This window comes from Chelonoidis abingdonii, chromosome 1, assembly GCF_003597395.2.
Source record: "Chelonoidis abingdonii isolate Lonesome George chromosome 1, CheloAbing_2.0, whole genome shotgun sequence".
NCBI classification, from domain to species: domain Eukaryota; kingdom Metazoa; phylum Chordata; order Testudines; family Testudinidae; genus Chelonoidis; species Chelonoidis abingdonii.
In genome coordinates, this window is record NC_133769.1 from 25,200,246 (window position 1) to 25,215,795 (window position 15,550).

Consider the following 15,550-nt stretch of genomic DNA (forward strand, 5'->3'; position numbering starts at 1 on the left):
TGCTAAAACCCCTGAATACCACTCCAGCAGCATAGAGGAGTCATTAATATGCCACCGTGGGCTGTGGCAAATTCTGTCAGCACAGGCATATTGCAGAACCACAAGGTGCAGCTTTATGCTTCCCCCCCACACCACAAGCTCCAGCACAGAGAGTCTTCCAGTGGTGGGACTGGAAGTGGAAAGTCCATAGCATGGGGTGCTGTGAAGATGCTAGGCTGAGCTTTAGTCCATAGCTAGCCTAGGCTGGGGTGCTGTAATAGTTAGGGGCTCCCAGATCAGCCATCTTTGATTATCCACCCCATGGACTGCGTCTCCTGGGGGTTTTTAAACTCTCGTGGTTTTAATTTTGGGGTGGATGGTGTGATGGGGTTGAAAATCTTGAAAAACATTATCCCACATTATGGATTATAATGAAATCTGTAAGAAACCATACCCTAATTATTCACTGTCCTTTCTTAGGAGACCATCCCAAAGTAAGCCCAAATGTATTGAGTAAAATACGGGTCTGCCATTATTAAAAGACCACCTTTATGAAGCAACCAGTTCTTGTCAGTTTCTTGAATGCTCACTGTTTCACTGTATTTCCTTTAAAAATTCATTTCCTCTCTCTTTTTGTGATGAGTGCATAAAAGCCCAGAATTTTGAATATTACTTTTTGTACAGCAGTAGCTTTTAAATGAGCTAAATAGATTTTCCAGTAATTTCATTTTAAAAATACACAGTGTTCCTTAGCTGGAAGATTGTATGATGAGTTTCAGCACAGAACATAATTTTACAATCAAGTTACGGTGATCTGAAAAACAGGAATTTTAATGATTCATAAAGCTCCTGAAATGTTAATTGAGTAGGAAGTTGTTCAGTTTAATGTTGTGTTATCTGTCCATTTCAAACCCTTCATTTTAGGGTCTTCGAATGCCAGTTAGCACCAAAATTCTTTAGCACGTGTATTATCTCAGACTGAAATACTGTACTGTGTGCACTACACAAGTTGGCACACTGTTTATACCTGTGTAGACTAAAATGGTCTTTTCATTAATGGTTATTTAGTTCTACTGACTTGTAATTAGAGCTGATCATTTTTCAAGTATCTCCAACTCCCATGTCAAATTAATCTTGTAAAGGTTTGAAGAACTAAACTAAAGTTACAAAATAAATACCATCGCTGATGGTGAAGCAACAAAATACAATACAAAGGTAGTCATAGGAAGAAGACAGTACATTATGCCATGTATCAAGGGCAGAATTTGCCTCATACTACCCACTTTCTAGTTTGGATTGAGTATACATACTTTACTGCACACCATTGTCTTTAGTGATATCTTCATATTCAAGTATCTGTGTCTGTCTTTCTACAACACATCGTATTCAATACAGTTTCCACCCGCTCTAACAGAACCATCATTAATCATTTCCAATAAACTAACCACTGGAATATTCAGTTTCTCAAGGCAAAACAAAAGTATATTATTCAATGACATCTCTTTTTAAACCAGGTCCAGATTACAAGGAGCTGGATGTTCATCTTCGGAGGATGGAGTCTGGATTTGGCTTCAGAATCCTTGGAGGAGATGAACCTGGGCAACCTGTAAGTAGTTTCTTCATGGCCTTCTATTTTATAGTTTCAGTATTTTTGTAAGTGTCAGAAAAATATCACTTCGTACAGTAGTCATAAAGGAATGGAATTTTATAACTCCAAGTAAAAAGAATTTTTCCTGTTCATCCATTCAAAAAGACAGGTCTCTCAAATTGTCAGCATCTCCACTTAAAATATGTCATTGTGAATCATTTTGTATTAAGTTAGGAAGAGTGCACTTTCCGATCTTTTTTAGAGAACTGACTGCTATTTGGCCCTTTTAGTTACTGACTTACAGGGAACCATTGGCTTCCCTGAAAGATCAAGTACTGAGTTTAACCAGTAGATTTGCATCAAATTTTGTATGAGCTGCGTGAATGAATACCATGCTGTACTACAGTAAGTCAATGTAGATACAAACTGTACACATATGGAATGTGTGGGATTAGCGACTACTATTAATTACCTCATTCATCTTTGGGAACACATGCACTACAGGTGAAATCTGGACACTGAAGCCAATGGGAGTTTTACCATTGACTTAACTGAGTCATGTCTTCACTCATGTTTAAATCATGATTTGAGGACTTCAGTAACTTAGCCAGAGGTTATGGATCTTTTATAGGCATGCATGGGTGAAGTTCTGTGGCCTGTGATATAAAGGCAGGCAGACTGGATGATCACAGCGGTCCCTTCTGGCCTTAAAGTCTATAAAATAAATCCACTGTAAATTAAGTGCATTAATTATCTACTAGAAAATATCACAGCATCTCATATAGTGAAAAAACACTGAAGAGTATATTAAAATATGTACCAAGGACACAGAATCGCTGCCTACATGGTAAATTGCCATTATCTCATTCCTTTGACCACTTCACTTGCTCCCTGTGCACTAATCTACTTCCACTTCGATTTTTTTCTAAATCCAAAATTTCTGAGCAGCTTCAAATAGATGCCTTTTCTAAATAAAAACAATAAAAAATATAAACCGCCTAGAGAACGGTTTCCTTTTTTCTACCCCAATATGGAATTTCCCCAAAAATGTTACCTGGTCTAAGGCCCAGGCCATTTCATTCTGCACCAGTGACAGGTTTAAGAACCAATAACTTCTGATGCATCAGGCATGGAAATGGGAGATTTATGCCACAGGGAAGGGGACATCCCCACCTTTCCAAAGGGCATCCAGCATGTGCTTCTAGCCTTGCAAGGCCTCAAAACCTTAAATAATGACAAAATTATTGGACTCATTGGCTTTACAGGTGGAGGATTCATAGAATCATAGGACTGGAAGGGGACCTCAGGAGGTCTACAAGGTCTACTAGTCCAGTCCCTTGCGCTCAATACACAAAACAGAACACACATACAATTTTAAAAATTCTCTAAAACCTTTTAATATCTTTTTTTGTAAAATGTGTGGCATATATTCAGTATATGATTGGGTGGTGGGGCATATGATTTCTTTTTAATGGAACCTATTTGGAGTGACCTGCATGACTCAGTCATAGCTTTGCCACTCAAGACTGATGTAGTGATCCCAAACCTATATAGATAAAACAATATACCATAACCAACTATTTATTCTACGTTGCTTGCATACGACAGTGACATGCTTCTTAGAAAAATCTAAATATAGTTTGATAGATTAACATGTTATTTCTTCAAATCCATACAAACTAAAATGATAGCCATTAAAATGTTAACACTTGTCGTGTGGTGGTATCTGAGAAACCAAAATTATTTACTATATTTCAAATAAGAAATAAGTATATTATCACATTTACCACTATGGAGCAAGTATTGATAAGAACATAATAATGGCCATACTAGGTCAGACCAATGATCCATCTAGCCCATTATCCTGTTTTCCAATAGTGCCTGCTGCTGGATACTTCAGAGGGAATGAACAGAATAGGGCAGTTACTGAGTGATTCATTCCCTGTCGCCCAGTTCCAGCTTCTGGCAGTCAGAGACTTAGGGACAACCAGAGCATGGGGTTATGTCCCTGACCATCTTGATTAATAGCCATTGATGGAGCTATCCTCCAAGAACTTATCTAACTCTTTTTTGAATCCAGTTATAGTTTGGGCCTTCACAACATCCCCTGGCAACAAGTTTCACAGGGTGACTGCGCTTTGTGTGAAGAAATGAAATATTGATAAATGTGAGAAATATTGACATTTTAAGGGTGCCTTCTGTACATTGAAGTATATGCATCGTATTCTAAAAGCAATACATCATATACTGACAAACACAGAGACCATATTTTGGCATAAATACATTGGGGAGAAATTTTCAAAAAGCAGCCTAGTGAATTGAAAGTCTAGATTCCATTTTTAAAAGCAATTTAGGAGCCTAAGTCTCATTGAAAGTCATTAGGACTTAGTCTTCTCAATGTCAAAGTTATTTTTGAAACAAAGCTTAGGAGCTTTTAAAATTTTTATCTATTATCTAGAGAAAATGTCATCACTCAAACAACACTCAAAATCCATGCTGTCTAGGATGTTTGTCTTCTGTTTTCATCATACAAACTCAGCATTTGTGAAGAAGACACACCGTTTCTGCATAATTTGCATTCATAATAAAACATATTTCAAATCTAATTTTTCTCTCCTTTGCTGTTCCCTTCTCCCCCATTCACAGCTCAGCTGCACCCACCCATGCCTCTCACCTCTAAACAAGGAGAGGCACAGTTTATGTTTGTCCTGCAAACCCCCTCACTTCCCATAAAGCAAGCAGTGAGATACTTCGAAATGTTTTTTTTTCAGCTTTCCTGCTGTGTGCTCAGGTAACAGAGAACAAAATGAGACTTTAATTGCCTTTTGTCTTTGTGGTTTTGTTTCTAAAAAGGAGTATTAGATTCCTCAGCATAAGGGAATAAGTTTCTGTAATAAACAAATTCCACATAAAGTTTTTTAAAGTGATGATGCGAACAGTTTAGTAGGACCGTAACAGAGTTTGCTTCAGGGTGTATAATCCATTTGACACTAGTATTTTGAAAGAACAGATAGGATTGGAGTACTCCACTTTGCTTGTTTGTGAGCACAAGGACTCTTTAAAGTAGAGAGGAGGAATTACATTTAGACACCTCTGCTAGATACCAACTACGCCAACTCCAATCAGTGTCAACTCTAAATATCAGTATCCAAGACCATACCCCTATATGCATGAACCACATCTGCCAATAACTAGCAAGGAGTTTAAGATATACTTCTACTGCCAGTGAACTGTAACAGTTACACACTCCAGACACACACACCTCATATTGTGCCTAACTTACTCTGGTGAACCATCAATGAATGTGGCCAGATGTTCTGAAATTGTCCAGCGTACTCAGAACCCTGCTGAAGGCACTAAGATATTTAGTACTTTTCCAGACAGGGAAAATATTTTGGATGCATTCATACAACTTGAACTCAGCATCATGAACCCATCAGTGAAGTGGATAATACTAAGCACTTTTCCTCTCCAACTTCACTTTACATATGTTATTTAATTAAACTGTGCAAGGAATCTATGAAGTAGCCATTTACAGATGGGAAAAATGAGAGAGAAAGCGAAATGATGTGCCAAAAAAAATAATTACAGCAAGACTTAGTGGCAAAGCAGGGGTTAGCAGCTAGGAATTTCTGGCTCCTAATTTATTCTCAGACCACTAGGCCAAATCACGCTCTCACAAATACTGTTAATCGCAACAAGTCAACATTTGGGAGATTGTTTCAAAGTAAATTTTATTACCATCAAGCAATAGCTGAAATTAATGGTTTTCTCTGTGATCCATCTCTTATCTCTGATAATTTTGTCAGACTGCCCCTGCAGATATTCCAGTCAGTCTCATTCTGAAATGTCATTAAATGCTTGATATTTTTCAGTTTGTTTTCTGTTTGCAAAGTTTATAACTATTAAGGAATTTAAGTAGTCGTGAGGTGAAAGTCACTAGATAAAACACACAAAACAAAGAGAAAGAATAAATTATTGATTTTCAACATAGCAAAATGTTTACAGTGAGTCATCTCTAGGTTCTAAACTAGGATCCATGTTATTGCATATGGCTCCCATTATGTCAGAATGTGACTTTTTTTAAGCAATCCAAGCCCAGCATTCAGTGCACGCAGGTGAAGCAGCGCACCTGTGCAGAGCCTCATTGAAGTAAACAGCTGTAATGGCTGCCATCTTGGCTGACACACCAGGGACTGAACTAGGGATATCTATAGCTAAAAGCCTGAGTTGCTACAGCTTGAGCTAAAGACCCCTGTCCACCCCTGTAACTGTTGCCAGTAAAAGAATTGTATCCTTCTGTGTATCATTCGTGGCAGAGGACTGGTCACTGAGCAGCGGGTTAGATGGGCACAGTGAATTGCAGGATTGGAGCTTAAATGTATTAATGATCTGAAAGGGAGTGAACAAAGAGTAGCAAAATTTTCAGAAGAGACAACATTATTTAGCATAGTCAAGACTAGAAAAGACTATTACGAGCATGAGAGGAACTTTAAAAAGCTATGTGGGCCACTGCAATGGCAGATGAAATACCCCATTGACAAAAGCAAGTGTGATAGACCCAGGCCAGTTGGGTACAGCAGAATAGCAGACGGCAGATATACTGGCCATTGGATTAACAGTTTTCTGTTCCCTGACTGACCAGAGCAGGGGCTGCTCCAGGCTAATGAGAACACCTGACTCTAATTAATCTGCAAAGAGTCAGGTGAGACCATTCAGTTAATGTGACCACCTGACTTTAATTAAGGCCCTGCTGATACTATAAAAAGGGCCCACTCCAGTCAGACAGGGAAGAACCAGGGAGCCAGAGGCGAGGAAAGTGCAGCTGAAGGGCTGGTTACTGAAGACACCCTCAGACCATCGTTAAAGGAGCCCTAAGATAAGGGTGAAGAAGGGAGAAGCAGGAGAGCTGTGGAGAAGTGGCCCAGGAAAATGTAGCAACTCTGGCAGTGAAAGGTTGGCTGCCAACAACTGCTACTATTAGGGTCCCTGGGCCAGAACCCGGAGTAGAGGACAGGCCCAGGTTCCCCCCAACCCACCACTACAGGAACATCTCCTGGGAGGGGAAGTCAGGCCCCTTTCAGGACAGGAGTCTGAACAGAGACTGTGGGAGTTCTCTCACCAACCTCATTGCAGGCCTATGATGAAAAGGGCTCAGTAGACTGTAACCCTGGCCCTAGAGAGAGAAGGGCTGTGTGGAGGGTCACAGTGTTAGCCAAACGGGCTCGTTTCCCCCTGGAGCTATTCAATTACCCCAAGGAGGCACGGAAGGCAAGAAGACAGGTACCAAGTTTTTATTATCAGTCAGCTGAGCGGGTACTTTTCCTTGGCTAGTGCCAGAGGGAAAGACACACCTTATTAGCGCAGAGCAGGCTTTTTATAGTAGGTAACAAACAACTTTACGGGCATAAATTCTGCTAGCCCATGCATTTCTTGAATTCCTTTTTAGAGATAATTTGGATCTGTTTAACATCTTCTTACTGAGTATCTTGTGTACGTGCATCCAGGAAGGGCTACGTGTGTGCAGGGATCAACTGGGATGATACTGGGATGATAAGCAGAGGATTGACATAAGCAAATAGTTGACCTTTGCCCTAACAAGATTCCCCCCTTAAAAGCATTTTGAGAGCTCTATGGCCCCCAATCTTCAGTTTTTACTGCCTGGTATAGTGCCATCATTTGTTGATATATAACTTGATTAGCCATACGTCTGATTAATGCAACTAAACAGGGAGCAAAGCAAGCTAGGGTTAATAGGGTTGTAATAAAAAATACAGCAAAGAGAAAACCCTTTCGGAGCCATCCTATTTGCGGTAACCAGGAGGTAAACCAGTCTGTGTTCCACCCACCCCAAGTTTGGACCGGGACGTGGGCTAACTTTCTCATTTCTTTTGTTAGCTGTTTTACCACCTTTCCATTATCATCTATTTGTAAACAGCAATCAGACTCATTTAATTTTGCACAGACTCCTCCTTCTTCTGCCAGCAAATAATCGAGGACTATGTGGTGCTGATAAATTGCATTTCTCATTTGAGTTGATTAATCAGCCAAAAGGTCGAGTGCTGTGGCTGTCTGGTTAGTGACTATTTCCAAAACAGCCTGTAGCCTAATTATCCGATTTAGGTTATAAATAGGCTCCCTGGCCCCGGATACTAACTCACTAGGATTCCAAGTGGCCGGTCCGTAAGTAATCGTTCTATGATCTTTCAGGAGGCACTCCTAGACTCCCCACCTTTAGGAGCATTCCGGCGGCCCAAAGGTGACGTCCACGAATCACCTTTCTGCCTAATAAGATCATCATATACCTTAGTTTCCATTTATTGTCCCTGTCTGAGGTAGCGAAAAAAGAACAGGGGCCTAATATACCCAACGTAACATATCCTTGACCAATTGGAGCAACCTCCGGATAAGCATATTGCCCCACAGATCCAGTATGTGACTTTAGGCCAAGTCCATTAGCAAGGGACCATCCCATGGTTATCAGAATCCACTGTTTCGTCAAATACAAAGAATTACAGACCGGAAAGGCCCCCATAACGGTTGGTTCACCTCACGAGTCACAGTAATTGCCATTTCATAGCCCAGCTGCCCGCCTGCCAACACAAATTACCAGTCCCATGCTGGGCCTAATGTGCTAGACCAAAATATTTAAAAAAGCCGGGTTCCAGTATGGTGCTCGCCAATGCCCATGATAGCCACACGACAAATCAGATGGCCTTGCTATGTGTATAGTCTCGCTGCAACTCTAAAAGAGAGCAACTAAAGACCGATCTAATCCCACGCCTGCAGATCCATTCCCCACTATGCTGGTCGGTAGGAAATCTACACTTCAGCTTTATTATAGTTTCACCATGTGTGGTATCCATCGCCCCTTGCGTATTTGAAGACAGCATCACGGGTACAGTGGAATCATCAGCAATGCATATCCTCAGGGAAGAATCCAATCACATCTGCTTCCGCCTAACGTAACACGCCTCCCCCGTCTTGTCGATTAAGGAAAAGATGCCTATGCCGGAAAGAACAGAGTCGCCAAGCCGAATACTATTCTCATCCACATTCCTGTCCTCAGGACACTAACTAAGTTTACTAACTCCCACATTTGGGTGCACAGGTTGGGCTAGCCCAGGGCGACTCTACATTTAAGATTCCAAGACCATCCACATACCAAACGTTACCTAAAGATAAAGGAACTCGCTACTGGCCCTAGTGAAAAACTATGTTTTCCCAATCACATAGCATAGGGGAGTACATAAGCGAAAATCACTAATCCATTCCATCATATTTTCTTTTAAACAGTCCTTCTAAATCTGTCAGCCTTTGATACTCAGGGAGCTCGCCTCCTTGCACCCCGGGCTTCCGCGTGCAGGGCGGACAGAGGCTGATGTCCTCTTTGTTGACCTCGAATCTCCCGGTTAGGAGTTCAGGAACCATATTAAACCCGCGTATGGTGGTGTCCACTTGTCGTCCCAAGGATTTTACACTGCAGTCGTAGCTGATGAAGCGACGAAACAGGTGGTGGGCTGTCCAAGTGGGGGAGGGGCAGTGCTCCACTCTTGACAAAGGATTATCTGGTCACCGATCTGAATGAGTGACAGGCTGATCCAAGGCAAGCGGCTGGAAAGGCACCGCGTACGATGCACGCTGATAGCAACATCAGATTTGCAGCCCAGATACCTGCCCATAAGAGCCTTCCAATTTCCTCAGTGAACATCCTCCGGAATCCTCCCGGTACCCCGGGACAAGTATTCGGGGAGGAAACCCAAAGACCAAGTTCAAAGGGTGAAAGTTTAAGACCCTTACGCGGGGCCCTTCGAATGCGGGTAAGGGCGAGTGGTAGAGCATCAAGCCATATTAAACTAGATTCTGTACATATTTTAGTAAGAGTGTCCTTGAGAGTTCTATTCATTCTTTCTACCTGACCCCAGCTCTGTGGCCTCCAGAGTGTGTGCAATTTCCATTGTATACCGAGGGCCTGGGAGACCTGTTGAACCACTTGTGAGGTAAAGTGGCTTCCCTGGTCAGACTCAATTACCTCGGGGAGATGGAAACGAGGAAGTATGTCATGTAACAAAGCCTTGGTGACAGCTCGGGCCTGACAATGTTGGGTGGGGTAGCATTCTACCCATCCAGTGAGCTGATCAACAAATACGAGTAGGTATTTATAGCCCCTGCAAGGGGACATCTCAGCGAAATCAACTTGCCATTTCTGAAAAGGGAAAGCGGCCCAGGGCCGTCCTCCCATTGGGGCAGGAGGGCCGCACCCCTTTTGATTTGTTCGTTGACAGACGGGACAATTACTAACAATTCTTTGGGCTTCCATGTGCATGCCCAGCCCCTTAAGGGATCGAGCAGCCAAATCAACCATTGCTCCCGACCCCATGTGTCCCTCTCTATGCAAAAGCTGAAGAATTTCCTGAAGCACTGGTCGAGGGACAAAGACCTCTCCCCCAGGTAATTTCCACCATCCAGAGGAAGTCTGCCTGGCTCCTGCAGCCTGCCCGTGGCAAACTTCTTCAGCTGTATACTGGGGAGGAGGCGTCTTAGCTTCTGTATCTTGAACCACCAGAAGCCATGAGGCCCCGTCTTGGGTGGCCTCCTTTGCAGCCTGATCAGCCAGTTGATTGTACCTACGCTGCTCGGCCTCAGGGGCTCTTCCATGGGCGCGCACATGTATCACGGCAACCCGGAGGGGAAGCATCAGGGCCTCAAGAAGCACTTTAATGAGGCTCCCGTGTGCAATCTTTTGGCCTGATGCTGTAATAAACCCTCTTTCCCTCCACGGGTCCCGTGAGCATGTACCACCATTTAAGCATAACGACTGTCAGTATATAGGTTAAGAGTTTTCCCGGTCCCCAACCGGAGAGCCTCTATAAGGGCCACTAGCTCTGCTGCTTGAGCAGACAGATTAGGACTGAGTTTAAACTTGTGTACTCCCCTATCCTTAATCACTATCGCCGCCCCAGTAAACCGCTTGCCATTTACCACATAGCTAGACCCGTCAACTTGGTTGACGGGTGATAGAACCTCAGACGAGTGGCTCGAACATGTTCCTGAAAGCCTCCCCGCGCTGGCACGGAAAACAAGGCGCATTCCTCATCTTAGCGAATTATGCCGCAGGTGCCATAGTACTCCAGGGAATGAAACTGCTGTATATTAAGAAATAAACCCCCGAATTGGATCAAACGTATAGATATAGACTGGAAAAGAAATGAAAACCGCACTTGCTTTTTATTGAACGACTCGTAATACTTGTGTTTTTTTTTTTTTTTTTTTTTTCTCCATTTCAAAAAAGATATATGGCAATTGCCGAAAAAAGGTTCAGAGAAGGGCAACTAAAATTTTAGGGGTTTGATGGGTCTAGAGGAGAGAATTAAAGAAGCTAGAACTTTTCAGCTTGGAAAGAAAGATCTAAGAGGGATAATGATCAAAGGTATATAAAATCATGAAGTGCGGTGGAGAAAATGATATAGGAAAAGTTTATTTAACTTGATCCATAATATAAGGCTAAGGGGCACCAAAGGAAATCATAGGCAGGCAGGTTAAAAACAAATACAAAGGAAATTCTCTCTCAACGAGACACAAGCAACATGGTGGAACTCCTTGCTGAGGGGTTGGTGAAAGGCTAGGACTATAACAGGGTTCAAGAGAATAATAAATTTATAGTTCAGATGGAAGCAAATAGTCTGTATCAGCAAAAAGAATGAGAGTACTTGTGGCACCTTAAGACTAACTAATTATTTGACGAAACAACTCCTGACATCATAAATAAAAAAGGTGACACAGGAGCTGGCTGTCCTCATCATGGACTGAGGTCGGAATAATGATACAGAGCTGTTGGCGGCCTCTCTAATACCCGCACATTCTACTAATCATTTAACCCTCTGACCCCAAACTGAAGTTACGCAAAAGAAACCAAACGATGTGGCTCAAGACTCCTAAAAAAGCAACAAGAATAAAATCTGCACAGACACACCCTCCCGAACTCCAACCAGGGTATTCTATTGCTACCCAAGATCCATAAACACTGGATCCTGGATGCCCTATAAATCTCAGGGCATTGTCACTCTGACAGCAGATTGTTTGGTAATGTAACTCCCCTCCTCAGCGCCCTAGTCTACACACTGCCTAGCTATCTTGTGAGACCACTGACTCCTGAAAACTACAGCCATTGGTGATCTTCCCAGGAAAACATCGCACCATATGACAACTATAGAGATAGAAGCCCTCTTCCACCTAGTCAAAGATGATGCAGGCCGTCAGGAAGCTTTTTTTATCCCTAGTAATGTTACGACTAAACTTGGTGTTGAACTTTGTGATTTGTCCTCACCCCACAACTATTTCAACATTTGAGGTGACAAAGTATACCTTCAAGTCAGCTGGCACTGCTATGGGTACTCACATGGCCCCACAGTCAATCGTCAACATTTTTATGGCTGAACTTAGAAACAACGCTTCCTCAGCTCTCGTCCCCTCTACCGCCTTATACTCTCTTAGCTAGCAATGATTGAACATCTTCCTAATCATCTGGAGCCATGAAAAGAAGCCTCTTGAGGATTCCACCATGATTTCAAACATTTTCAATCCCACATCAATCTCGGACCCGGCCCAGTCACATCATGAGATCCACTTTCCGGACCTAAGTGCTAATAGCAATGGCATCGGATAAACATCACCTTATACTGGAAACAAAAAAACAACTACTGACACTATACTACCATAACATGCTCCAATTCATTCCAAGACCACACCACACAATCACTTGTCTACAGCCATAGCTCTAAGATACAACCCATTTGCTCAGCCCCTCAGACAGAAGACAAACACAATACAAGATCTCTATCAAGTGTTCTTACAACTACAATACCCACCGCTTGAAGTGAAGAAACAGATGACAGAGCCAGAAGAGTCCCAGATATCATTACTACTAGGACAGCCCCAAAGAAAAGTAACACAATCCCCACTAGCCATGCCCCTTCAGACACCCCAATAAACCTCTCCAGCGTATCCTAAAGGTCAGCAACCTATCTGAAGGACGATTCCCTACTCTCAACAGATCTTGGGAAGCAGGCCAGTCTGCTTACAGACAGCCCCCAACCGTGAAGCAAGATACTTACCAGAAACCACACCTTAACAAAAACGACTAACCCACGAAATCCTATCCTTGCAACAAGCCGTTGACAACTCTGTCCACATCTATCAGGGACCATCTGATAGGACATAATCAACATGCAAGCCAAACTACCTGAGACTCAATTCACGCGTTCATGCTACCAATGTGATATATGCCATCATCGTGCCAGCAATGCCCTCTTGCATGTAACGTTGGCCAGAGCAGACAGTCTCGGAGTAAAATAATCAAGTTATGGACACAAATCCCATGTCAAAAATAGAACATTCAAAAACCAGTCAGGAGAACTCAACTCCTGCACTCGAGTGAAATAGAACCCTAAAAGTCGCGTATATACAAAATACCTTCAAAAACAGGACTCCAACGAGAGACTACTTGAATTGGAATTATTCAAACTGGACACCATTAAATTAGGCTTGAATAAACGACTGGAGTGGATGGGTTCATTACACAAAGTCAAACGTTTCCCCATGTTTATTTGTTCATCCTACTGTTACTACACCCTTCTGTCAACGTTGGAAATGGCCATCCGATTACGTCTACAAAAAGGGTTATTTTTCCTGCTGATATTAGCATCTACCTTAACAGCTCACCTCTTAAACTGTGCTATCGGCACACTCATTTTTTCATGTTCTCTGTGTATATATAAATATATTATATCTTCCTGCTGTATTTCCACACATGCAATCCAATGAAGGGGTTTTAGCCCACGAAACGGCTTATGCTCAAATAGAATTTGTTAACGTGCTCTATAGGTGCCACAAGTCCTCCCTTTTTTCTTGCAGATATTTAAATGGAGGTTAATGCTCCCATGAATGGCTATTAGTCAGGATGGAAGGAATGATATCCCTAAGCCCTCCATGTTTGTCAGAGGGTGGAGATGGAGTGCCAGGAGAGAGATCACTTGATGATTACTGTTAGGTTCAGGTCCCTCTGGGGCACCTAGCATTGGCACTGTGGCAGATAGATGCGAGGTTGGATGGACCTTTGGTCTGAACTCAGTATGGCCGTTCTTATGTCGTATGAAGGAGGGGCAAACTACCTTCAACAAAAGTTTCTAGTAGTGTAGTGGTTTAATCACAGTTGTCTAACCACAAAGGCCCTGGCTGAACCAGGCAGAAACGTGATGGCTTAAATTTCGCCAGCTCACATCTTGCCTTCGCCGCTGTGTAGAAGGCAGCAGTGATCGTCTATGCTCAAAAAGGTCTGTTATACTTCCTGTTCCCACTTTGTCTCCTCTCCCTCTCGTGAATGCCTGTGAAGTGGCTTTTCTCTCCCGCTCAGCTCCTGGACTGCTCGTGGGATGAAATGTTCTGGTTGAAGAGCAGAAGAGCTCTTCCAGTAGACAAGGTGTCTGGGACTCTACACTTAGGGCAGATCAACACCAGAGGCATGGACACTGCCCAAAAGTGGGGTGTGACCAACCAGATGCAGCCAAGTCATCTCGTAGTCACAGCCATGAGGTGTAGGGCCTTAAAAGAGGAAGGGGCATGTGCTCAGGACAGCAAGCTAAGAGCTTGTACCTCCAGTGAAGCCGCTTTGCCCAGACCCCTGCCAGTGGGTTCTACGTGCCATTGTTACTTCATTGTGGCTCAGGAAGACTTACCTTCATATCGGCACCGTCCTTAGCTCCGCGCTGTGAGACACTTACTTGCAGAATCCTGATCTTCTCCAGTGCTGTCATGTCCTGGGTAGGCGTGGCAGTATGCGAGTGCGAGCTGTGACCCCTACTCCCCGCTTATTTTGAGGGCTTAGCTAATCAGATATTAAATATGCTGCTCTCCTCTGCCAAGACCTAGTGGGTCAATTAGCCTCTCCGTACGTTTACATAGCTGGCCGCAATTTTGGGAACACCTGGCGATAACCCTAACCCCTGCGTGGCAGAGGGGGTGTTGAAATTGCTGAGGAAAAGCACCTTGGCAGTCAGCAGGGGAAAGCTAGAGGATCTTGGCCAGTCACCTTTCTGAAGCCTTGTGGCTGGCTTCCCTGCCGCTTGGAGGTTGGCCTAAATAATATGGCCTATACTAGACCGAGGCAGCTCTTCTGCTGCTCCTTTGTGTGAACTTAGCCAAAGGAGGAAGGGGCAGCAGGGGCAAAATAGCAAAGTGAGCCTGAGGAAGGCAGGGCATTGAAGCTAGCGTTCAGTGCGGGCTAAGTGGGGTTATAAGAGTGCCACCATTTGTTCTGGCAAAAGGCTGTGGAGGGGCGGTTGGTCGTACTGGGCAGGTAGATTCTGTGTCTGCCTCTTGGCTCGCCCAGCGGATGGCTACTTGCATTCCCAGAGAGAAGAAGGATGGTTCTGGTAAAAGGAAGAGGCAAGAAAAGCTAGGGAGAAATTTGAGCGTGGGGCTACTCGCTCTGCGCTGGGGGAGGGTTTGGGATTTCAGGAGAGTGACGCTTACCCCGGGCAGTGCAGCTCAGCTATTGCTCCAAATGACCAGTACACACAACCTGTTCAGCAGTCCCAAGGTGAGCCATGCCAGGTGGATCTGCCTTGCTGCGGCTGCCTGCGCTGGTGCCGACCGTCCCCAAAGCTCATGAGCTCATTTGTGGCTTGCAGTTCCTGGCCAATGGAGCTCCGAGTTTGGTACTCACAAGGCAGGGGTAAGTGAATGGAACGTCCTCCTCCTCCACCCCAGGTGATGCTCGGGAAGATGCTCCGGCCTTTCTGGAAGTCGGCACGGACGAGACGGAGCATAGTGGGCAGGGGAGTCACCTTAGTGCTCGCTGGCACAATCTCGCACACCCATCTGCAGGAGGGGACAGAGGTCATCCATCGTGCTGCCTGGGGTAGGGCAGTGCAACAGCAGCTGGGCTCCCTCAGCCGGGGCTATAACAGGAGGAGGCGGGTCTTT

General features: G+C 43.9%; 1 protein-coding gene across 8 annotated transcripts in view; it reads left to right on the top strand.

Moving 5' to 3' along the window:
• Positions 1-15,550, top strand: part of MAGI2 (membrane associated guanylate kinase, WW and PDZ domain containing 2) — a 1,226,839-nt gene that overhangs the window by 1,128,424 nt on the left and 82,865 nt on the right. For all 8 annotated transcript variants that reach the window (XM_075064467.1, XM_075064476.1, XM_075064468.1 and 5 more), the window contains one exon: positions 1,494-1,585. In XM_075064467.1, the coding sequence (XP_074920568.1) occupies positions 1,494-1,585 (92 nt within the window). The remainder of the gene's footprint in view (positions 1-1,493; positions 1,586-15,550) is intronic.